The sequence below is a fragment of the Crocodylus siamensis genome, chromosome 11 (genome assembly GCF_052110815.1).
Source record: "Crocodylus siamensis isolate JL-2025a chromosome 11, ASM5211081v1, whole genome shotgun sequence".
NCBI lineage: Eukaryota > Metazoa > Chordata > Crocodylia > Crocodylidae > Crocodylus > Crocodylus siamensis.
In genome coordinates, this window is record NC_143405.1 from 10,266,812 (window position 1) to 10,292,298 (window position 25,487).

A 25,487-nucleotide genomic window follows, 5' to 3' on the forward strand; every position below is an offset into this window, starting at 1 on the left:
ACACGCATTAGGAAAATGCATTAATGCACATGTAAATGTGCCTTTGTTGTCTTTTGGGGGAAAAGGAGGTTTTTCCACCGTCTTGAACCTTGTTGCCTCCTTTCTCTGGCAAAGATTCTTGGCTACAGACTCTCCTGAACATATCTGAAGGTCGCAAAGCCATGCAAAGTTTGAAGGAAGGAAGCTATCACTCATAAAACGTTTCCCATTCCATTTCAGGGACTTCCTGCCTCGTGGATCTGGCATTGTCACGAGACGCCCACTGGTCCTGCAGCTGGTAAACTCCAATACAGGTATGTGAGTCGCCTTCTTTCCCACCCCAACCTCAGCACATCGCTCATAGAGATGGATCAAGGTCCAGCCTTCCATCTCTGCAGCAATCTAAAGCCATTAACTTTTACTTCGCTACTATATCCAAGAGGGAAAGAGAGTCATTTTCAGCACTTTTAATACATATTATGAAAGATCTCTAGAAATGTTACCGGAGTATGTGGAATGTCTTGTGCTCTTTGGATGGACTGCATGAGACAGTTTAGGAGTGATCAGTCCATTTTCTGGGTCTGCTTTACAAAACCTGCTGTCTTAGCTGCCAGGAACTGACAAATGTGTTGGTAATTCAAGAGAGTGCCCAGGGACTGGATAGCCAGACTTCTTTCATGTCCAAAAATTATCCTTCCCCCTTAAACTAGAGATTTGCTGGCAGAACCTTGACCTGATGCTCTCTGTGTTTATAACTTTCTGTGGATGAGCAGAAGATACTGGTTTCCAAAGTGGGCGATGCACCAGTTGTTGCCTGCACTGAACTTGCAAATAGCCAGATATCGATGCTCACACTCAGTGTGAGTGCTGCTTAGTCCAGGAACAATCCTGCTGAAATGAGTGGTAAGACTCTACGGGAATGAATGAATTGGAATTTGTCCCGAGAAAAAGAGTGCTACATTTAGCCAGTTTTCACATTGCTCTATGTAAAATCTGTTGGGTATTAAATGTTCAGGGACATAGTGATTCATGTTACTGTGTATGTGGACTTTAAGTAGGCAAAGTTTCACAAAATGCCTTTAGGCTTTCCCTTGTCAATAGTCATGATTTTGTTGTGTGGACGGGACCTAGAAAAAGACTGAAGAACCCTTCCAATATAATTTTAATTGGAATTATGGCTATTATAATAATTCTAATTTGTTGAGACTAGGTATCAGAGCATCAATTATGGAAAAATAGATGAACAGTTAGAAAATCCAGTGGTTCTGGTTTGTGATGTGTTTATTAGTGTCAGTGGTGGGAAGACCTAGGAAGGACTTAGACTTTGGCACGAACGTCTATCCGTTTCCCAAGTCTGTGTCACTGGGAGAAGATGCCTCTGATTGGTTAGGTGTTCAGCTTGGTATTGCACACACAGTCAACTTCTCTAGTCCTTAGTGACTGCTCAGCTAATGACTTTCATCTGCATGCATTTACAAGTTCTTGGCATGAGTGGCCTAGAAAACAGGTAATGGGATAGGCTGGGAGACTTTCACATCCAAATACAGGTGGGTAGTGACCAAAACCTTCGTGATGGAGTGCCCACAATTTTCCTAAATAGCCTCTTCCTAGGTAGTCTTTTATAGTAAATCATTTTGCCCCTAAAATCTACCTTGATTTACAAATTAATCTTATTGTTTCTTGTCCTGTCTGCAGTGGACATGGAGAAAAAAAATTCTTTAGTCTCTTTGTAACATTCTTTCACATACTGAAAGACTGTTATCGTGTTCTCCTCTTTAACCTTTTCTTTCTTGGATTGAAATGCAATTCTTTCAACATATCCTCAGAGGTCATGTTTTCTGAATATCTTATTCTTGCTGCTTTCCTACAAACCCTCTTTAATTTGTTTACATATTTCTTGTAGTATTGGACCTCCAGCTGTACCCAGTACTTCAGCCTTATCAATGCCAAATAGTTATTCTGCTCTATCCCCTGTGACTTCGGTACAACACTGCCATTAATTGCAGATTGGTATTTGCATTTTTCCAGCATCCCATTACTGGCTTCTGTTCATTTTGCAATCCACTATAACCCCTAGTTCCTTTTTGGCAATGCTGCTATCTAATCAGTTGTTTGCCATTTTGTATTTGTGCATTTTAATTTTTTTTTTCTTTTTTCCTGAGTATCCTCCCAACTGACAGCAAACTACTCTCCAAAGGAAGTTTTCAAACCAGTTCTATTCCCACTGTACAACGATGTGGTTTTTTTTTTCCTAGAATATATTTCTGTAGCTTGCTTTTGAGTGTACCATGTAAGATGGTATCAGAATCTAACCTCAAGTCAAGATGTATTGCATTTCCTTCCACCCTTTTCTCTGTTAGGCCAGTTATCCTGTCAAAGAAAGAAATCAGATTGTTTGACATGGCCTTGTTCTTAACACTGTGGTTTTCAGTCTATGGTCCCTGGACACCTGGGGGGTCTGTAGACTATGTCTAAGGGATCCATGAAAGATGACTATGATCAATCAAATATGTGAATACACTTACCATTCAAAGGGGTCCACACCTTCATTTGCAATTTTTTAGCGTCCCCAAATTAAAAAAAAAATGTTGAAAACCACTGTCTTAACAAATCTGTGTTGTCTGCTTGTTTTGTTTTATGTGTTTGTTTATAATTTTTAGGTGCCTATAAGCTGATTGCTTGGTTTTGGTTTTTTTGGTTTTTTTTTTTAAGTCTCTCTTTCCAGGTACCAATCAAACTAACTGCTCCATCATTCCCCAGGTCCTCCTTTTTCCCCCCTTTTAAAAAAAAAGGTAATATATTCCTACTTCTCACCCCTTGCTGGTCCTTTTGGACATCACCTACTCCTGTGAGGTCTCAAAGATAATCACTAATAGTTCAGAGATTGCTTCAGCTAGTTCCGTAAGTACCCTAGGGTGGATTTCAACAGGCCCTGCCAGCATGAACGTTCCCATCTTAGTTAAGAATTTCTTAAACTGTTCTTTCTTTAATTTGGCCTGTGATTCTCTTCGCTTGTTAAACTTTAATTGCATCATGTACCTGGGCATAATTTACCTTCTTTTTTTGTAAACATCTTAAAGCAAAGAAGGCCCTGAATATTTCATCCTGTTGTACATGATCTGTTATTTGCTCTCCTTTCCTGTCAAGTAGGGGATCTGTACTTTCCTTTGTCTTCCTCTTCCTTCTAATGTATTTTTAGAACCTTCTTGTGATGCTTGTACCCCTTGCTAGTTGTAACTCATTTTGTCCCTTAGCCATATGATTTAATTCCTACTGTTCCTCTAAACTCACCTTTACTCAAGTTTCCTAGCATCAAGTTTTTGTTTGATTTTTCTTTTTTAATTTTCAGGTCCTTAAAGAATTCCTGATGCAGCCATATAGGGCTCTTGCCATGCTTTTTACCTTTTTCACATCAGGATAGTCTGACATTATGCCTTAATATAGTTTCCTTTAGTAAGTGCCGGATCTCCTGCACTCCTTTATGTTCTCTTCTCAGGAGACCCTATCTGCTAGCTCCTCTGTTTGTTGATATCTTCTTTTTTGAAGTCCCTTACCCTTACTCTGCTGCTTTTACTCTTTCTTTCTCTTACAGTGGGAAACTCAATCATTTCACAGTCACTTTCATCTAGATTATCTTTCATCTTCAAATTTTTCAGTCATTTCCTCCCTGTTACTCAGAAATAGTTCTAAAAAAAAAGCTCTTCCCCTAAGAATTTCCTCTAGTTTCTGAAACAGAGTTATCCTATATCCATTCTAGGAACTTGATGGATATCATCTGTGTCTTGCTCCATTGCTTTTCTAACAGACATCTGGGTAATTAAAGTCTCTCATCAACACTGGTTCCTGTCCTTTACAGGTTTGTATTAGCTCTTTAAAAAGAAAAAAAGTGCCTCATCTCCCAGCTTCTTTTCAGTAGGTCGTCTATAGTAGATCCTTACCCTGACATTGCTGGTGTGTGTGTGTGTGGGAGGGGTTTCTGTTTTGGTTTTTGGGGGGGGGAGGGAAGTATAGGGGAGGTGATTCCCTTGCTTTATCCAGGAACATTCAATAAATCTGTGCCTTACTTCTTCCTGAACTTCACAGCTGGTATGCATCTTCAATGCCTTCCTCTTCTTTTTTGTCTGTCTGTTCTTGAAGGACAAACAGTACCTTTCTGTATCATTCTGTGATTTCTCCCATCATATCTTTCTGACATTCATGAAGTCATACTTCTGGTTGCACAGTAAGACTTCAGGTTCTTCCTGAATTTTTTTCCCTTTCCATATCCCTGGTTTGTGTATATCAACATCTCAAATGCTCGGCATGTTTTTTTATGATTCTTCTTCATGACCGTAGGACCTAACTGAAGTTTCCCATTGCTCCCAATTCCAGCCTACTGTTGCTTGGGTTGGTTTGTTTGTTTGGTTGTTTTGTTGGGGGGGTTGTTTTGTTGGGGGTTTTTTTTATTATTATTATCTGTGAACTTCAGTCCCTGGTTTCCTTCAAGCCTGGTTTAAAAACTACCTCAGGAGATTGGCAAGTAAGGGTCTTGGGATGTTCTTTCCCCCGCTTTTCAGGTGGACCACATCTCCTCTCACCAGTCCTTCCTTGTGGACCACAGAAGTTCTCCTTCCAAGATTGAAAAAGCCAAGTCCTTTTGTCAGTCCCATCTGTGCAGCTATGCATTTACCTCCCACATGAGTCTGTTCCTTTCTGACCCTTTGCTCTGAACTGGGAAGACCAAGCATACAACTTGTGTGACTTCACTTCTGGAATCATGTAGTTGCTTTTGATCTGGCAATGTCATTAATACCCACATGGATGAGCAGCATGAGGCGTGGGGTAGTGGTCAGATAAGCGTCATCATCCTTTCCTTGGGGCCTTATAGTTTTGGCAAGCAATACACATCCCTGGATGACAGGTCAGGTTGGCAGATGGATGTCTCTATCCCCTTCAGATGAGGCTCTGTCCAGTACTTCTGCCTTGGTGATTCTTAAGCTTGGCGGGCAGGAACTTGAGTGGGGAATGCAACGCGGTCTACAGCACAAGGTGACCAGCAGGCAGTTTCCTAGGAGGAGCAGCCAGTTCTTCCTCCCACAGTGCTGGTGCAGTCCTCTCAAGTTGGCTAGCTTTCTCTACTCTCCAGGAAAACAGGGATGTGGACATTTGGGCTTAGATATCTACTCAAGAAGATGTAAAGTATATTTAACTACAGTGATCTCTTCTGCTGCAAGTAAAGCAGGCATAGAGGGAGCAGGAATTTCACCACGAAGACACAAGTCTTTTCTGACAATAATGTAGGGTCAGTCCTTGCCAATGTTCTTGGTGCAAAAATTGGGGGAAATGGGCAGTCAAAGCATTTCTGCAGGTGCATATTAAGTGTACCTAGTTTCAACAGAGGAAGAGCTGAATTATTAATTGGGTTGAAAATTGGCCACCCTCCACCATGAGCTAAAGGGGGACCCCGTCAGCCATTGACGGTGGTAGCGCCATCATAGTTATCTCCTCTGCCAGCCATCAGGCACCACAGGGGGAGGTCTTTGCCACCGTTTATCCCTTTGAGTGGTTTCTGCATGCCAGCCAGGACTACCTGTGACACTCTGGTGTTGTTTGACTAGAATATGGCGAATTTCTACACTGCAAAGGAAAAAAATTCACAGACTTCGAAGAGATACGTATGGAAATCGAGGGAGAGACAGACAGGGTTACTGGCTCCAACAAGGGGATTTCTCCTGTACCCATCAACCTCCGAGTCTACTCTCCCCATGGTGAGTACTATATGGCATCCATGGCCAAAGGATTGGGTGGGGCAGACTGGTAGGCTCAATTTCTCTGCTGGCTTTCTATCATGGACTTGCGTAATAATAAGAGACGAATACGTGAGAGTGTTCAGAAGCTTTGGTTCTGCATGGGCCCAGTCTGTCATGAGGATGTGGGAGCAGTTTCCAGTCTTTTGATTTATTCGAGGCATGAGTATTTGAACAACTGACTCAACTGGCTGGCAGTAGCATTCTGGGATGCCATGTGCTGGAATCAAACCAAGCCAAACCTTGCTTTCCAGATTGGCTAGGACTGGGATTGTTGTACAGGTAGCATACTCAATATCTAGGGGACAAGGAGCCCTTAGCAAGACTCTCTTGTCGTCCCCTATTTAATCATGGGTTGCACCAATAGACTTCAAAGGGAGCTGTGTCTGGGCCTCCCTTAGTCAAAAGCAGAGATACTCTGATGTGGGCAGCACATGTAGGTTTGAAATGGGATTTTTTTCCTTCCCATATAAATAAATAAATAAATAAAGATTTGATACTCAGATCAAGTGTAGGGGGCATCTGAATCTCAAGACCTCTGGGCTTGGGTCTGCACATAGGATGCCTGCTAATGTATTTGGGAGTATCTGAAGTCCCAGAGTGAGAGTCTGGGATGGAGGATGCTTGCTGGTTGTAGTGCTATATGTGGTGTTTAGAATGGTTGAGTTCTGCCTGCTCAATCAATATGGTTTTTGGAACTGATTTGACCTGGAATGCAAAATATATTGTATACAAAATAATATTGTATTAAAGAAATTGTAAAGACTTGATGGTTGATAAGATTCTTGGCTTGATCAAGATACTAAATAACCCTGCTGAGAACTCCTTTTTTTTTGTCTCTCAGTGCGACTGTGCAGTTGTCCAGAGTTTCTGCAGCTCTCCCACCCCTCTGGGCTTTTTTTAAAGTCAGTTATTTTCAGATTATAAAATGGATGTTACATTCAAAGTCCTTCCTGGTGTGGAGTTGAGAATGGAAGTGCTCAGGGTTTCTCCCCGCACTCCACAGAATGGAAAGATGGAGTGATTCAAAAGCTATGATCTCTTGTTGTCTGTACTTTTAATTCCTTGCCTGTTGCATCTTCTCCTAATTTTAATGATCCTAGCCCTTATTCAACCAAAGCTCTTTATCAAAGTCAGGTGAATGTTGCCTGAGAGGGGACTCCAGGATCTGTCTCTATAGTTGTTTAATATTCTTGTGCCTGGCTCTTTTTTCCTCAGCACCCTCCCACACAGCTAACTGCTGCTGTGGTGCTGAATTGCCACTTGCAAAATGATGCTCACGAGTTTGTTTGAATCTAGAAGCTGAAAAGGAATCTGGGGTCATGTCACTCGATTGATTTTTATTTTTTTAAGCAGCACTTCCCATTGAAATCAATAGCATAATATGATATGGGCTCTGTCTTTGTAAATGGTGAGCCAGGGAGAATTCTTTACTTCCATATTCTAGGGAGATCAGGTGACTGAATGACTTTGAAAGTCACCCCTTGGTGTGTCTCTTGCTGTTCCCCGCAATAGTACTTTGCCAGGTTGAAGGTGGGAAGACACTCCTGACATTTCCCTTAACGTGTGCACATGGAGAAAAGGCTTTCCCCTGTACAGGAGTGACAATGCTGCACAGATATCAGTGATTCTGAAAGGTGAAGCCACCCATTTTGCATCAGAATCCCTTAGCAGGAAGACACTGAAAAGCCCAGAATGTGACATAAGCCTTTCAGAAGCTGCTGCATGGCTGCACATTTCCATCAGCAGAACAGGGATTAAAGCAAAACAAAATATTTGTGCTGATAATCCCTTGCAATACTCTGGCAGTTATTCATGTACAAGAACTCTATCAGACTGATAAATATTAGCCCCATTTTATGGATAGTGAGGTGCGGAGAGTTAAAGTGACTTGCCCAGTCATGCAGACAGTTGGTGGCCAAGTGAGCGTACACACACAGTGGCCCTGTTCTAATGTTAGACACACTTCCTCTCAAAGCTGGGACTACTTCTCAGTCTTCTGTCCTCCAGTCTCTTGCTCCAACTTCTAAACCTGTTAGATGCTCCATCTTGATTAATTAGTAACAAAAAGTAGCCTGCCCATATACCATCTTTATTCCTGTTTCCTCCGGCAGGGTGAGCCTCTGCATTGCTGGCTGAGTTGATTTGCATGAATGCATCATACCTATCAAGGAAATTTATAAGTTACAGATACTTTTTATAAACACAACAAACTACCCCCATGGGCCCTCATTCTCCTCTTATTTCCTTTGTTTAGTCCTGAATCTGACACTGGTAGACCTGCCAGGGATGACAAAAGTCCCAGTGGGGGACCAGCCACCTGACATTGAGTTCCAGATCCGGGATATGTTAATGCAGTTCGTTACCAAAGAGAACTGCCTGATCCTGGCTGTATCCCCAGCCAACTCTGATCTGGCCAACTCTGATGCTCTGAAGATTGCAAAGGAGGTGGACCCCCAAGGTAAATCAAGCTTCTGCTTTTATTTTGCATAGCACCTCTGGCCCTGGGTCTGTTTTTTACTTTATCCCTGGTAATGAGTAATGTGGTGAGCCCAGTATAGCCATCACTTTGCTGAGGAAACAAACGTTTCCAGCTTGTGTGGCTCTTGTTCAGGCTATACAGCCTCGTGAGGCTGTGGTATTTTCGACTCCTACAACTCCCAAGGCAGTAGCCTAATCTATATAAACAGTCTCCTAAGGCAGTACCCTGTGAAGCCCGGTTGATGTTACAACAATGCCTGCTGTCTGAAGTATCAGAAATGTCCTGTTCTTCCAGTGAAGAAACAGCTGTCACCCATGTTTTCCCTGCAGGGTACAGACTTGGGCAGGAACATCTGCACCAGACTCCCTCTCTATAGGACAGGATGGGGCACCTCAGCAGGGTATAACAGCATCAGCTTCCCCACCTCCTCCTAGATCCTGCTGGTATCTGCCAGTCTCCCCTGATCAAGGCCTTGTGCAGGAAGTCCCATGTGCCTGAATCTAGCATCCCTGTGGAATTTGTGCAATGTTCCCTCTGCCCAAGCACATTAAAGGAGCTGTCCTTCGTTTCTTCCCCCCCACCCCCCACCAACAGGCCAGCGCACCATTGGAGTCATCACCAAACTGGACCTTATGGATGAAGGAACTGATGCACGAGATGTTCTAGAGAACAAGCTACTTCCCCTTCGAAGAGGTATGGTTCCTTTTGTCATATCATCCTCATTCTCTTTCCTCTTTCCCTCTTGCAGTCAATCCTGGCATCAACCCCTTCCTTCACCGTTCCCTAGAACTTGTGCCAAAGAGCGGGTCTCCTTTCTCTTCCTTCCACTCCCCTGGCAGAATCTTAACCCCAGACTTGAGGTTAAGTCATAGGATCTCTCTGCTCTGAACAGGATTCTTCCAAGGGAGTGCTATGGGGCGCCCTGTTTGCAAGGGTTTTGTATTTGGTATGCAGTCCTGGCAGCCAGAACCCAAGAGCATGGTCCTGTTCTGTCTTGTACCTTTCTGCTGCATAAGGAAAGCTGTAACTACTGGAATCTGGGTCTTACCCCTCCTTCCCAGATGTCAGTCTGAACATTCCTTTTCTTATGATTTAACATTTGCAATATGCTAATGTCTATGAACCTACCTAACCTGTGGTGAGAGAAAGCAATTTTCACGGCTTGGCCGTAGCCTGAAGAGCTGATTTCGCAGTCATTTCATGGCAGCCTCGCCCCTTGGCACCGATTTTTAGCAGAGAAGCCCTGCCCTTTGGTGCCGATTTTTTTGCCAGAGAGGCCCCGGCAGGGGGGGTACCACATTGACTGCTGGCTCTCCTTTGTGTGGCCCTATCCCTTGGCATTGATTGGCAAAGAGGCAATAGTGGGTAGTCACCATCTTGACTACTGCCCTGCCAGCCAGTGCCTCCCTTTCCCAGGGAGATTGCAAGGCTGGGCCATAGCAGCAACAAGGATCACTGGTTCCCACTGGGGAGCCAGCATTTTATTAAGTTTTTTTAGAGGGGGGGATTGATTTTTCTGGGAAATTTTGGCCAAAGCCATTTTTTGCAGTTTCCATGAAAATCGCAAAATTACAATTTAAGTAGGTCCCTACTAATGTCTAATGGACAAAATCAGGTTGGGCCTCATGGTGGTAAGCAATGTAAAAATGTATAATGAATGGTGGTCCCTGCCCCAGATTCCTTTTATAATGTACAAAAGAAATTGTGAAAGGTACATGAGATGCACCAGGGGTTCAGGTGGGGCTGGGGGAGTAGGATAATGAATATAACAGGAGGTATATACTGGCTAGCAGTAGTAATCATAGCTTCCACCTGCCTTCTGTTTTCATCCCCAGGTATCAGAACCTGGCTTCCCTTAGGGGAAATCCCAGTTTAAATTTTTCAGCTGGTTCATAATGGGTCCAGTAATCACTACTAGGATCTCCCTGTCTTTGTCTTGGCAGATATATGAATGCAAAATTGCCTGTTTCAAAGCTTTCTTTGTATTCCTATGTTGATGTCACATCACAGGCTTTCTATACTCTGCCTTGCCTCTTGATATGTCAAGGGGCTCCTTGCTTTCTCCCCATAACCATCTAACCCTGGATCTTTTCCCTGGTAGGTTATATTGGTGTGGTCAACAGAAGCCAGAAAGATATTGATGGCAAGAAGGACATTCAGGCTGCATTAGCTGCAGAGAGGAAGTTCTTCCTTTCACACCCGTCCTACAGGCACATGGCTGATCGCATGGGCACTCCCTACCTGCAGAAAGTATTGAACCAGGTAATGGCACCTGGGCTCAGCAGTTGGCTACCACTAGGACAGAACACATCAAATTGGGATTGTCACCTGAAGTTACTATGAGATCATACAAATATCAAAGACTCCCACATACTTGGCATACATAACCTAATGAATACTCACAGTCACTGGGACATAGTCCTTTGTTTTCCTGCTATAAGACTTGCCCAGGGTAGCTATGTGACTTGCCCATGGTCACAAAAGGAGACAGGCAGCACCAGAGCTATGAAAATGGGCAGCAAAATTAAGTTTCCACACCAAAGAGCCAAAATCTGCTGTGGCTTGCACAGAGTAAGTTCACTGGAGTTTGTTTGGACTTTGTCCAGGGAGTTGCTCTTGCTTTGCACCATATTTGTTTTCTGGCTATTTAAAAACAATATCCTCAAACCAGCCAGAGCTCTTTACATTTCTTGTAGGGCTATGAAAGTTAATTAGCAATTTGAACACTCAATGCAAAACAGTGCCTTTCAGCTTCCCTAGTCTGCTGAGGATCAGTTGTGCTTCTCATATCAGGCACTAGCAATCAGCAGGTGAGCTCCTGCTCTCAGCTCACTTTTTCCTCCTGTATGTACATGATTGGGGAAGCAGGAAAAACATGGTATTTATTATTATTATTATTATTAAAGTGTGTCTAAATAGGGCACTAGGAAAATGGAATTGCCCAAGCAGCGCCTGGAGAAACTGCTGCTTCTACAGTGGCTCTCAAGCAGTTTTCTACCATGACCCACTTTTAACTAAGGTACATGGCTATTGGTCCCTATGGCTGCAAGCAATCTGCACAGATCGGTTGCCAGGAAAGACAGGAGATGGATGCAACAGCTTTACCCTGGCACACCTCTCTGTGCGCACAGCTCATGCCAGACTGGAGATGCTGACAAGGGGAGTGCAAGACCCTCAAGGGAACAGAGGGTCCAAGGGTGCAAGGCTTCAGGTGCCTAGGCTGGAAGGAGGTACCTAGGGGAGGAGCCAGGCTGGAGAACAAAATGAGGAGCACGGGGCCAGTAAGAACCAGGGTGGAGAAGACAGCGGCTGCTCCCATGCCCCGGGTGGCAAAGCCCTGGGCAGCTCCTCCGCTGCAAACTCCATGCTCTCCAGGCACAGTGTGAAGCGTTGCGACAGCAGGAGAGACTGTCTCCCAGCTCACAGTGCTGGTGAGACAGCAGCACCTAGTGGTCAGGAAGAGTCGGGATAGGTGCACGCTATTCTGCATTAGTGGTGGGTGTGGGGACAGACAACGTTAGAAGAACAGAAATCTAACCCCAAATCCCAGGCAACCATTCACACCTGCTTATCATCAAGATTGCAAATTCAACTTTCAAGCCCTGATCTTGCAAGTACTTAGGCACATGTTTAGCTGGAAGAATACATGGAGTCCCACCGGCTTCAAAGTTAGGCACGCGTATAAGAGCTGGTCAGAAAGTGGTATGTTCCATTCAATAGTCAGTGAGATTTATTTGTTTGTTCCCTTTTTCAGACTTTCTTACTTTTTCCATGAAAACCAGAAAGTCAAGGTGAAAAATATTTTGGTTGAAAAACTGAAAATTTTAAAATGGAAAAATGTCAATGAAAATTGGAGGTGGTCTTTTCCCATGAACGTTTTTTGTTTTTGATTAAAAGTCCAAATTTCATCCACAAAAGATGATCAAAACTTGTCCTCCAGCACTTTTTTTTTGCAGGATTAAGTCTAAGGACGAGGATTTTAGAGCCTAACTAGATACAGTCCAGCATTGTACAGTCCCAAGCCCATTGTTGTAGGGAGCCTCTTTGAAAGTCATGGAAATCTGCACAGCAAAATCCTTTATCCTCCTTGTGAGGGAGGCTTGACGCAGTGTCTTTGAGTTGGACCTGGCAGATCTGAGATACTGATACTGATGGAATGGGATGAAAAGGCTTCACTAAAATAAATTCCTAAACTAGCCAAAAGATTGGCAATAAAGCCCCCACTCTACAGAAATAAGCATGGTATTTTTCTTGTCTTTTACCCTTGAATGAGTAATACTTCCCTAAAATGAGCCAAAGATTTCCCTGTCACGCTGGTGTTGTGAGATTCAGTCAGTGGTCATGAGAGTCTTGGGATCTTTAGGTGAAAGGTGCTAGAAATGCATAGAATAATATTACTCTGCTTCTAGTTGTATCAATTGTATTGGGGTGTCTTTGTGGTTAAGCTAGCAGTCAGACTCAGGAGACTTGGATTCAGTCTTTGGTTTGGCCCCAGGCAACCAAGCTTGTATCTCACTTCTCCATCTGTAAAGGAAGATTCTCCTAGCTCACAGGAGCATTGCAAGGCATGCAGGGACTATGGCAATGAGTGCTATATGAATAAATACACTAGGTCTTCACTCTTCAAAGAAACAGCATCCTTTTCTTCCTGGAACCTGACTATTCCCATATGTTAGCATAACAACAAGAGAAAGCCCTTGCTGGGGTATTCGCCCACCTTTTGTGAATATTTGAAACTTGAAAGGTACAGCTTGTCTCAAAGTTCTCCTGTCGGTGTTACACTGGTATCTGTTCCCTGGACCCCAGGGATTTCTAGAGGCAGATCTACAACCCAGCTCTTTCTTTACACTGGAGAGATGATAGCTATCATGTCCATTTCTGTGTTATCTCATTCAGTCATTTCATCTCCTTACAAGTCTACAAAAGAGTCCCACCAATGGGACCAACCAACTTGGTCACACAGGAGCCAGGAGGCAACAGTCCTAGGAGTTGCCTATTCTGACATAAATGGCTCTTGAACACCTTGCCTCCAGCCCAGCACAGAGTTGTATCCCATTTTTTTTTCTGCCATGGTGCTGAGGCAGCAAATTGTTACCGTGAGTATTTTAACTACTTTCTTCACCTTTTCCCTATGTAGCAACTGACCAATCACATCCGGGACACCCTCCCAGGGTTGCGGAACAAACTCCAGAGCCAGCTTCTGTCCATTGAGAAAGAAGTGGATGAGTACAAGAACTTCCGTCCTGATGACCCTGCTCGAAAGACCAAAGCTCTGCTTCAGTAAGTGACCCAGCCTGTACATCCCTCTTTGCAGAGGCCCACCCTGCCTGTACACATTGTTTGGTTTCTTTGTGCTCAGGATGGTCCAGCAATTTGCTGTGGACTTTGAGAAACGCATTGAAGGATCCGGAGACCAGATTGATACCTATGAGCTGTCTGGAGGAGCTAGGATCAACCGCATCTTCCATGAGCGGTTCCCGTTTGAACTGGTGAAGGTACCCACTCCCTGCACCCATGCTTACCTAGTAGCTCCTTTTCTCTCTCTCTGTTTTTGTTTTCCACCTCTCCTTCTCACCTGCTGTTGTCTTGGCTCATTTAATATCTTTCCTCCTTTTCACCTGCTGTCTCCTCTTTAATTATCTCCTTTCTTCCATGTCTTTCCCTTCATTGCATTCTCACCTTTATCTGTTCTCCTCATCTCCTGCTGTTTTTCCCTTCACCAGTCCTCTCTTCTCTTTTTAACTCCTTTCTCTCTATCTCCCTGCTGTTCCTTCATCTTCAGCACCACCCCCTTAGCTCCTGTCCTGGTATCTGAATACAGCCTCTCCCTGAGCCCCTGCCCTTGTATCAGAGTATGGGAATGCATTTTTTCTCTCTGGTTTATGTAAAAAGGTTTCCACTTAACTCTCCCATGACCTGGATTCCCTAATGCAGAATATATAAATACACTTAGTGTGTTGGTCTCAAGCCAAAAAAAAAGACCAATCATCGTAATTAATAGCTATGTAGAATTGCATTTCCAGATCTTCAGGTCCAGCTGAATCGTATACAGTGGAAATGGGTACAAAGGTAGTGAAGAACTGCAGTTTCTTTTTCCTATGGATGCTCTGGGCAGGGCTGGTTCCCTTGCACCAAGCTGAACTAAAGTCTGCACCCATTTACACTGATTCCTAAATACTCCCAAGGGACATAAAAAAGAATTGGTAGAGTGCAGGAGTACCCAAGTCAGAGCTATTTGGTTGTGTCCTCCCATCCCATTCCCCATCAGCTGAAAGGAGGAAGGTGTACAAAAGCTCTTTCATTGACTTAGCACCACTAAAGGATCTCCAGAGATGAGGAGTGATTTCCTGCCCGCCCCCAGGCAATGTAGCTAGTGCTGGGGCTACACTGCACTCACTAGGGGCACAGAGGGGTATGCTGCATAAGGGAAGGTAGTCTAGAATGGGTAAAACCTCTAGGGAAAAGGTGATAAAATGATGTTTTCTTGATGATTTTCAGAACAGAAATGGGAGCTAATGCATTCCCCTGTTTAGCTCTCCTTTGCTCATGATTATTTAATTCATGACACTTTCCCCTTGGAATGAGATGCCAAGATGTTCTCAGTGAAGGGCAAGAGCCTGTATTGTACCTGATGATGTTGGTTTTTTGTACAGGAGACATGCATCACAGTTTTATACATCTGTATTAGGAAAACAGTAGGTGGGACCTTATGTCAAATTCACAAAATTCTTGTAGGATACACACACATTGACTTGTCAGGGCTGTCCCTGCAGGGGAGCAACTGCCCCAGGCCCTGTGCTTTGTGGGGCCCTGCGGACAGTGCTGTACAAGCCCCACCACCACTGCCAGCTCCAGCTGCTAGTCAACCCCCCCCACCCCTCCCAGGCTCCGCACAGGATGATCTCCCCCAGGCCCTGCACATCCCTAGGAATGGCTCTGACTTGTATCTTGTTCCCTTTGTTCTTTGTTTTTAAGGATGTCTGCACCATCCACAGGAGCTCCAAGTGCTTGGCACCCTTGGGGGTCTAGCCCCAGTGTGAGTTGCTCAAATTTATGCAGCTGTAAGTGCTCTCAATAGAAGCCAGACTACCAGATTCCCCATTCTGTACTCCAACCAGCAGGCCTCCCCATCCTTTCATGCCAGCTCCATCTTTCTGCATCCTATCTGGGTATCCAATCCATGGCCTGACAGGGATGCTTTTCCCTGGATCTGCATGATGTTCTCTATGCTGGTGTGTATAGTGTGGGATCTCAGGCCTCTCTTGACAAACTTTTTCCTTTGGTGCAGATGGAGTTTGATGAGAAGGAGCTGCGACGGGAGATCAGCTATGCTATCAAGAACATCCATGGTATCAGGCACGTATCATATGCTAGGCAGGCCACTGACTGCATAGCCTTGTAAATATCTCTAGACCTTCCAAACCAAGATGGGAAGACTTCAGAGGTACGGTAGGTCAGCAGAGAGCAGAGAACACCTCTTTGGGCTTCTGGTGTCTGAACAGCCTTGTCCTGGTGGTCATCCAAATCAGTTTTCTTACTGTTTCCCTATGAGAGCAGCAGGAGCCTCAAAGGTAAAACTGCCTTGGTGACCAGCCTTTTTCTCCCCACCTCCTGGACTGATGTGAGGAGGAGGAAGTGATGCTGCCCTTTAGTAAGAGAAAGTGACATAAGAAAAGATGCTAGCTCCCACCAGGTTTTTATATTGTTTTAATTTACTTTCCCCTGCCAACGACAGCACAAACCTGCAAGCTGGTGCTGATCATGCTCCCCTCCCTGCCCCAGTGTTGTCACCTTTCCAGGCCAGACCAGGCCCCTGGTCCATGGTAAGTTCAGAAGCTTGCGTTTGTGTCAGAGAAGACTAATGCTATGCAGCTTGCTGTGCCCATCAGACAGCTTGACCCCTAGAGATGTTGAGCTCCTGGGACCCCCTTGTCGTGGTGGGAGCCCAGCACCCTCCCCCATGCCAAATCCTCCCAAACTCACCAGAATGCAAGCTGATGTTCGGGTACAGATGTGGGTATCGTTTTCTCTCCTTCAGCTCATTTGTACTGAGCTGACTGAGTTCATGAGAGCTATCACCTTATCACTCCTTTATCATCAGAAAAGGGCTCTTCACTGACTCTTAAGGATGAAATTTCCTCCTCTGCAGAGGGGCAGGCCTAAGCCCATGCCCTGTTTAACTCCTGCCTGCCTCTCTTGTGAGGGTCTAGAGTGAGCCCCTGGCTGGGATCAGCTTCACCCTAAGGACCCTTTTTGTGAGGTGTCTGAGTATCCTTCTTTAAACTGATTCTGCCAAGGTCTCATTCCTGGGATTTTTTTTATTTCTTCCAGCCCAGTGTGCTGGGTTTCAGTGATACAGGTGCCTGCTCTGAAATTTGTATGTAACGCTGTGACATTCTCCTTGCCCCTTCTTCCCCCCTCTTGCTTTTTCTTGTCCCCCACCCTGGGTGTTTAGAACCGGTCTCTTCACACCTGACATGGCCTTTGAGACCATTGTGAAAAAGCAGGTGAAGAAGATTAAAGAGCCTTGCCTGAAATGCGTGGACATGGTCATTTCGGAGTTAATCAATACCGTTAGACAGTGCACCAAGAAGGTAACCAGAGGGAGCATGGAGTTCACACGTTCCCGCCCGCCCACCTGCTCGCTGGCTGAAGCACAGCATTGTTACCTGGGCAAGGATCTGCCTGCAGTGAAACTTGGTGTTTCTAACCACCTCCTTGGCAGCATGCCTAGACCTGAGCAATACTGGCCTGGGGCAATCAAGCCAACCAGTCAATCAGAAAGAGATGGGACAGCTGGTCAGAGTAGGCTGCTGCCATTGCATTAGTGGTAGCTGTGGAATAGCAGAGACAATCCCCTCCGTCAGCTGTCCAACATGAATACTGGTTCCTTCTAAAAGCCAAGGATATTTCTTCCACCAGAGGCTGGGAGCTTATAATTGATTTGAATTTAACTTCTGACTTTAATGCCCAAATTGGAGTCTGGGATGTAGATCCCCGCCCTGAGAATTTCTGGGGAATTGGGATCCCCCAGGCCTGAGTCTTGATTGACCATCACAGAGCAAAGAGCTATGCTGGAAGGACACACAAACTCTCTAATGCAGAGAATCACACTTCAAAGGCTACTGTAGCTATAGCTCTGGGCTCCACTGCATGAAAATGTTCCTAAATCCATGGTGTTTTGATGGTTTCTGATTGGCTTGGTTTGGATCCTGCTCTGGAAGAGTAGCGAATGGCTGAGAAGAAGCAAGCTAGAGGCATCCACCCACTCCTCTTGTCCTGCTCTCCTTCCTATTGAGAGAGTGGGGTGATGTAGAGGTTTCATTTGCTGGATTCTGCTGGGTACAGTGGATATGGGGGAGGGAACCAACCATAAGTCTGTCCACCCGCAGTACTGCAGTTCTATTATTGATTCTGGGCTTAGGCTGGAAGTTGAGAAAGTTGGGGAGGTGCCTGCTATTCCTCTCAGCCATAGGCTGCTGCTTCAGACAGGGCCAGGTACTGGTAAAAGAGCATCTGAGCCACAGTGTAATTGTGTGGGCACTGGAGACTCTCGGTAGGTTGGAATGATCACTGGCTATTCGGGTACAGGTAACGGATGGGACAGAAGCACTGTAGAAGCACCTGTGGGAGCCTGAAATCTTTAATTTCCAAGAAAAAATGGAGCCAAGTAATGAGGCTGAGTTTTGTTCTGCAAGAGACCACAGCACTTAGGATTGAGGGTCTCTGCAGAGGTGCTCAGGCTCATACAAGTGCTTTGTCTAGTGTGGGCTGGGAGAACCAAGCAGGCAAACAGGGAGAGATGCCTCAGGTTTCTAGAATGCTTGAAGGAGCTTCCTTTTCCTATCCTGCTGTCTTCTCTTGGGGTCTGTAGCTGTGGGGAGCACCCAGAAAGTTGCCATTAGTGCCTGGTGGCAGGTAAGCACAGGCCCTTGGGCTGCCAAGTACCCAAACTTGTCCCATAACTGAATCTGAAGGGCCCCCTTCTCATGTGCTCTTCAACATTTCAGTTGGTTTTCCCATCTGTCATCCTCTTTAAGCCACTATCGTGTCCACTGTTTCGCATGCTATTAATTCCACTCTGTTTTTTTTTTTTTTTCCTCCACTTCCCCTTTTTTTTTCTCTTCTAGAAATTTTTCTTTCTCCCTTTTTGCTTTTCTGAGGCTTGGATTTTGTATTAGAAGTGAAATCATCTCTTTTACTGACATGAAGGACAGGTTCCTCTTTCTCTCTCCATTAAGCTGCTCAGGTACACAATGTCTAAGGAAAATCAAACGGTAAAAATCAGGGATGAGAGAGAGAGACCCTGGGGTGGAGAAGGAGGAAACTCATTCTCCAGCCATCTCTAATGGAGTGGGAGAGACGAGGCAAGCATGCTACACAAGTGACAGATGGGGTGTCAGAAAGAGGTGGACAGGTGGGGAAAACAGAGAGGCAACTAGAGAGGGAGAGATTGGGTCAAACCCTGATCATAGTGAAGATGGAAGTTTGGGTAAGGGATTAGAATTTTTTAGGTGTTTCCTTAATTAGCCTAGAGGGCTTGGCCTCAGTGTTTAAAGGCTAGTGGTTAAGTTTTGTCTTTTTAGTTCTGGGCAGCATGGGGCAGGGGGTGTGTGTGTGTGTGTGTGTGTGTGTGTGCACGTCCATGGCAATGTGAGTGCTGACAACTTTTTTATTTTAAAGAAACACAAGTGCTATTAAAACATTGTTCAGGTATCTAAACAGATGTTTTGTGTGAGGGTCCCTCCTCTGGGTGCCATTCATACAGCCTGACTTGGATGTTGTATGGGACATCTGAACAGGCTGTGTTGAACTTGGCAAACAGGCTGGATTCATGTGTGGGCAGTGAGTCTGGGACACTGCTTCTAAGATGCATAGGTGCCACTTAACAGGGGCACATGTGTTTTGCCCAAAAAAACCCAAAGCCTCCCTGGCAACGTGCCTGAGCCTGCTGAATGCACTTCTGTAGTGATGCGTCCTACTGAAACTACAGAGCCCACCATTCACTGTTGCTGCTCAAACACAGAAACCTTTCTGATTACCTGCAAGTGGTGTAATGCAAAGCAGAGGGTGCTTTGCCCAAGGTGGTAGAGTGTTTCTGGGTATTTCCGTCTTAAATATGAGGTGCCCACTCCATATTGGTATAAATCAGCACATTTCTATGATTTAAACAAAGCTGTGTTTATTTCCATTAGCTCCGAATCTAGCCCAGGACTGGTTCACCTGTCCCAGCTGAACTAATTTTAGCGTCTCTGATGGGAAGAATGTCCTAGGGCAGCATCTTTTGGAAGTGCACAGGAAATCCTTAGCAGCAGGCACTGTCAGCCCCAACCATTGGGGGTCAGTGCAACATTAAGTGCTGGTGCAGCACAAAGAGTATTTGTTTGGCAGAAATCAGCTTTAAAAGGATACCTTCAGGTTAAGGACTCTAATATATTCAAAAACAAGTTTCCTCTTTGTATGGTTCCTAGCCTTGAAATTTTGGTTAATCCTGCTTAGATTTCAAAATTCTTAATTTGCTCTGTACTCTTTCTGATGATTGTGTTTCTCCTGGCAGAGACACTGAAAATAGACTGGCTGATTTTTCAGTTTGGTTTCTACATGCTTTTGCTGGTTGCTACATGTAAATTGCTTGCTATGCTATTTGAAAGGGGAAGCAGTCTATAAAGCCAGGAAGGGGAAGCAGCGTTCACTAGGATTTAAAAAAATGATGGAAGTGTTCCTATAGTAGTTGTTACACAGCTTTTTTTTTTTTTTTCTTACAAAGGCTGAACACTGGGCCTCAGTCCATCCGAGTGCAGCATCTGTAGCTCATCTGGTATTGGAGAGATGTTTTGGGTTGTCCTCTAGGAAATCCCTCTCCCCTTCCTAATTGTTCCCCAAATCCCACAGACCACCTACCCTCCCTGTGCTAGGTAAGAGAATGAACAGGACAAGTGAGGCCATAACTGGACATGTTAATCTGAACACTTGGACCTCTGAATAAGGAGGCCAGACCAGATCTCCCTTTGTTTTGCAATGCCAAAACTTGAGTGATGCAGTTTTGGGAAACATGGCAGAGCCCCTCTTCAGTCCAACTATGGATGGAACAGCTTGGGGAGGAGGCATGAGAGAAAGGGATAAAGCTGGTGGGTAACAGCAGACAGAAATGATACCAAGGTGAGGCTCAGGGAAGACTGTCAGAGCCTCAGCGTATCCAGCCTGCATTGCCTGCAGAGAAGGTTTGCTCTGAGAGAGAGCCTGGATGCATGCATGCATGCATGCATCCATCTATCTTGTTGATCTCTATACCTCATGCTTTCACCTGCCCTGTCTGTTCCTTCTCACTGCCATTTCCATCTGCCAAAAGAATCCCCCAATACTTGGCAGCACATGGGCCCTGCAGCGATGCTCACCTGGTTCAATTAACCTGTAGAGTGAACCAAAATCTCACTTCTCATTTTGCCTTGTGTTTTTTCTCTTCTCTCTTTTTTTCCCCTTTCCTCTCTCTCTTTCCCTTCCTGTTCCCTCTCTCTCTCTGTCTCTGACACTGCTTTGCTCTCCTTTCTTCCTTGTTGCTTCTTTCGTCCCTGCCCCTTGCTGTGCAGAACGGGTCTCTTCACGCCTGACCTCGCTTTTGAAGCCATAGTGAAAAAGCAGGTGCAGAAGTTGAAGGAGCCAAGTCTGAAGTGTGTGGATATGGTAGTGAGTGAGCTCACATCCACCATCAGAAAGTGTAGTGAAAAGGTAAAGACACTACCGATGCAAAGAAAGGGCACACCACCTCACATGCATACACGCATACCCTTTCCTTGCACGCTCTCAGACTTTGGATTACCGCAAGGGAGTACCAACAGACCTAGTGACAGCAAGCAGAAAAGGCCCCTAAGGCAGATTCAAGTGTATCAGTATGTGGCTTATAGAGAGAAACAGCCTACAGGCACCAGAGCCAGGTGAAAAGGAGGGCACAGGGATCAGACAACAGCTGTTGGGCCTTTTCCTGTGAATTTAGAAGCGAACTAGACATAGCCAACTACTTGCTAGACAGCCCCCACTCCTCACTCCAGCCTCTTGGCATGCAGCTCAATGTAGAGTAACCCCCCTTGCAAGCCCCTGTTTCTGCTCTCTTCAACTGCACGTTGAAAACCTCTGTCTCCTTTGCCTGCTTCTCTGAAAATTCAAGTGTCTCGGAAAACAGAAGCAAGTTAGAGAGCCTTTAGACCAGGCCCAGCCTCTCCCCAAAGAAGAGAGATTCTCTGCCTCTTTCCCCTTTCTTCCTCCTGCTGATCTTTTACAAGCAGTCTGTCAAGTTAAGGGGGAAAGCTAAATCTTACAATGCACTTCCCTTCCCCACAGCAAACAGAAGGCAAGTTCCAGGGTAGCACAAAGAGCAGCAAGCCAGGGGGAAAGAAACAATCCTTCTGAATAAAATGGAGGCCATCGTATATGTGCAGCTTTGCAGGTTGGGGAAAATGGGATGCTTTCTTTGGTCTGCTCAGTTCAATAGAGGGCGCCACACACCTCTTTAAATAGAAAGTAGGCATAGCCATTCATTTTGGACACATCAAGGAGGGGCTGAACTCCTGAACTCAACCCAGCCCAGCCAGGCCAGTTTCTCTGCCAGGTGAATTAAGGGGGAGCAGCTGTAGGAGTTATTACTAAAGGATACTTTGTTATAATTAGTCACAATCCCTTTCCCTTTGCTGCTGCAGAGCAGAATCTGGGGGCGGGATTCAGATGAGACAAGTGGGAAGGAAGAGAAAACCTAGGACAATTTTAAGAGATTGAAGTAAAGGCAAGAACTGAAGGTCTGGGGGATGTGGTTGTGGGAGAAGGAGTATTGTATGCAGCAGGGCATTAACAGCTACTGTACCTCATTAGGGAGACTTCCCTGTGCATATCTTTCTCTTGAGTCTCCTTGTTCCCCAGCTCAGTGTGACAATGCAGAGTAACTCATCTCCTGCCTTCTATCCCTCCCATGTTTGGTTTAAGTGGCTGTTTTTTGTTCCAGTTGGTATTTTTCACTCTGTTAACAGACATGTGCCTTCTGGGGAAAGAAATCAGCAGAGGGAGGGCAACAACAGAATTAGTGGTTATCATCCCTCTCTATACCAGGTTACTCCATTCACTCAACCTCTCTTAGATTTTTTTAACTCATCTTGGCTTAGTAGGTTGGACAGACATGGCACTGCAGGAAGAGGAGAGGAGAGCTTGTCTAGTGTTGAGACCTGGTGTTCTCTGGTCAGGCTGTGAATGTACATCTGTTTCCAAGCCCTGATCTCAGAGTAGCAGGAAAAAGCGCCATGGGCCAAGGGGGAGAACGTAACCTAATGGGGCAGAAGAGTTTGTTGTCTCACAATAATGGAGAAGGACAAAGAGAAAAGCTCTGAGATGCTCTAGTGTTTGAATCCTGCAGGCTTTGCTCAGTCCTGGTTGAGTAACAGTCCTGAAGTCAACAATGTCCTGGCTAAGTTAGTGGGACTTTTGCCTGAGCAAGGACTTTGGTATTGGGTAACTAATATTAGAGGTGAAAAATGCTTGATCTGTTGTGTGACCAGTGCAGGCTGAGCCCCTCCATTTATCTCATTACCTTTAGTGATTTCCCCCCCCCCCAAGATCAAGGTGGAAATGGCTGTACTCTTTAGGATTTGGACCGACAGCATCAACCAGGTCCTTCTATAAAGATGACCTCATGAACCTTGTGTGTGGATTTACCTGTGTGTGGATTTTTCAGATGAGACCTCAAAAGCTGAAGTGCTATCTGCTGCATGTAGGGATTTGATATTTGCTGAAAGCCTTTGTCTTACAGACCCAGATAGTTGTTTAGACCGGGGGGTCATCTGTTTATGAACTGTTAAGCATTATTATTTATTGTTTCTAGTGGTACCCATATCTGTGTCCAGTGGGTCCCCAACTGCCAGAACAGATGCAATTTAGGGGGAAGGGTACAACATGTTAATGAAAGATCCAGGTGAGTTAGGTCTCATGTTGACAAAATTAAGCTAATTTGTATACACGTGATAATGAAATTCTTCATGTGAAACATAGCAGAAATGAATCTTCAAGAAGAACTTCAGTGCCAAAAAGATAGGGACTTTGCGGATGAGTTCAGAAAAGATTTTCCAGGCAGAGTTATATAAAAAGCTGATAAATAGACCTTCAAGGCTATCCCCATTATCAGGGAAGAAGATTCAGAACAAGATGAAGGTAGATAAGTAGAGAGGACCTGAGGTTTTTGAAAGCAACAAGTTGAATTCAACTCACTACTAGTAGGAGCACCAGTAGAGAGATCCTGAAGGTTGGTGTGTGACATTAATCAAAACACTGAACAGGAAAGATGACTGTAGCAGCAGCATTTTGGGTGGACTAGAAAGGGCAATACAGTATATGGGAGGATGGAGAAGCAGATGTTATAGTAAATAAGAAAGCTTGTGAACTTGAAGGAGAGAATTAGCAGCAGGGCAAGGAAGTGAAGAATAGATCCAGTGGTATTTGTGGATAAAGAAGCACCAGAATGTGCAACCGTAGAAGTTGTACCTTCCTTCAAAACAGGGCAGACAGCAAGGAAGTCATGGAATCTGTTGAGGCTGCCTATGGAGCTCCTGTAGGATAGACTTTGGTTAGCAAGCAGCATGCATGCCACTTTCTAATGTTGTGAATTTTTTACAGAGTTTAACTGTGTAGATACTTTATGGATCTACACTACTTCATTATCACATATATATTGGTCTATGCTATGGTCTGATTTGCAAGCTAAGTGGTGTTGGGGGTAGTTAATATGTGGCTGGAGACATCTGAAAAAGATCAGGTACTTCAGGAATCGGCACTAGTGTTTCAATTAGTGATGCTCTCTTCTCTGAATCAATACTGAATGCAGCACCCAACCACTGTTATGAATTTACGCTCCCTTTTAGAATAAGACCTATAACTGAGGCTCATCAAAAACCTAACAAGGCTTTTTCTGCAGGAAATGTCAAGAGGAATGGCAACTCAAGTCAGTTTTCTCTATCTGTTGAATCGCATATAGCCTCAGTTGCAGAGTATTCCTCACCTTCTCTTCTGTTGCTGTGTGCTGTTAAACAGTTATCCCATTTTACCTTAGAAGTGACTGCATTTCAGTGGTGGGTGAAGAAATTCCTGTATGTGCAGTTTGTAAAGGACTTTGAAATTATGCAGGATTGCATACAATTTTGATCAACAGCTATAATGACTGCAGAACTGTAGAGGGAGTAAATCCATCTGTACTTTGATCCATCTTACTGGATACAACTCAACCATGAGTCTAGGAATTTGCTTATCTTATAAAAGACAGCAAAAGTTGAGGGGTAAAGACAAAGAAACAATTGGTTCCCTACACACCCTGTTTCTGACTGCTTACAATGCTGTAAAATGAGTTGCTTTATTAGTAACAATGGAAAACTGGTACAAGTGGGAGAGAAAGCAGAGCCAGAGCATCCTGGGGCACGCTGTGTCATTCCAGCAGGAAGTTTCTGTGGCAAACTGCACAGCAAAGGATTTTTATAAACCAAGATTCCTTCAGCTACAACCTCAAGCCAAGAGACAGACTCTTAGTACTTACAAGGACAGGGACATGCAGTTAAGTTAGGAAGACTTCCCTGGGGCTTGAGATGATCTTCAGCTTGTGGCATAATAGTTGGAGAAGGAAATGTGAGTAGGCCAGGAGTCAAAACCTCTCTTGAGTTTGAAAATCCTTCCAAAGCTGGCTGAGTTAGCCCCTAGCAGGGTCGCCTACTATCCCATTTTCGGAGTTATGGCATTTCTGGGTGCTGCTTGCAGTGCTGGTGTAACCCCATCCCTTGCATCCTGCTGCATGCTTCCCACTGGATGTGATATCCTGTGACTGATGTCAGTGTCTCCTTTCTTACCCACCCCTGCTTCTCCTGCACATGCCCAGGTTTGAAGCTTCTGCATGACATCTGGCAATGATGATTTATTTTGTGGGTAACCTTTGCTGAATGACTTGGGTTTGAAAAAGCAGAGAATGTTTTGCACCTCCTTATGCCTTTTGTTTGTGGTGTTTATTTATTTGGTCTTGATTCAAAAAAGTTGAGATTTGCTTAGAGATTTTCCAACTTCCTGTTTGTTTCTTTGACATGAAGCCCACCCCCTCCCCATCCTTGCCACCCCCAAAGGAAACGGGAAGTGCTGCCTCTGTCTCTGAAGCAACCAGCAGCCTACATCGTAAAAATCCCAGAGAAATCCTAACATGCAGGAAAAGCCTATTTCCATTACCTTTAGCG

The 25,487-nt window shown here is 44.8% G+C and overlaps 1 protein-coding gene across 13 annotated transcripts in view; it reads left to right on the forward strand.

Annotated features, from left to right (window-relative positions):
- The window catches only part of DNM1 (dynamin 1), a 100,681-nt gene that overhangs the window by 30,934 nt on the left and 44,260 nt on the right, over window positions 1-25,487 (forward strand). For all 13 annotated transcript variants that reach the window (XR_016438584.1, XR_016438585.1, XR_016438588.1 and 10 more), the window contains exons 2-10: window positions 220-293; window positions 5,577-5,726; window positions 8,023-8,226; window positions 8,842-8,940; window positions 10,349-10,509; window positions 13,385-13,527; window positions 13,607-13,742; window positions 15,536-15,603; window positions 16,703-16,841. Coding sequence is in view for 7 of the 13 variants with exons in the window: in XM_090022899.1 (XP_089879025.1) it covers window positions 220-293; window positions 5,577-5,726; window positions 8,023-8,226; window positions 8,842-8,940; window positions 10,349-10,509; window positions 13,385-13,527; window positions 13,607-13,742; window positions 15,536-15,603; window positions 16,703-16,841 (1,174 nt within the window). In the remaining 6 variants the exon portion in view is untranslated. The remainder of the gene's footprint in view (window positions 1-219; window positions 294-5,576; window positions 5,727-8,022; window positions 8,227-8,841; window positions 8,941-10,348; window positions 10,510-13,384; window positions 13,528-13,606; window positions 13,743-15,535; window positions 15,604-16,702; window positions 16,842-25,487) is intronic.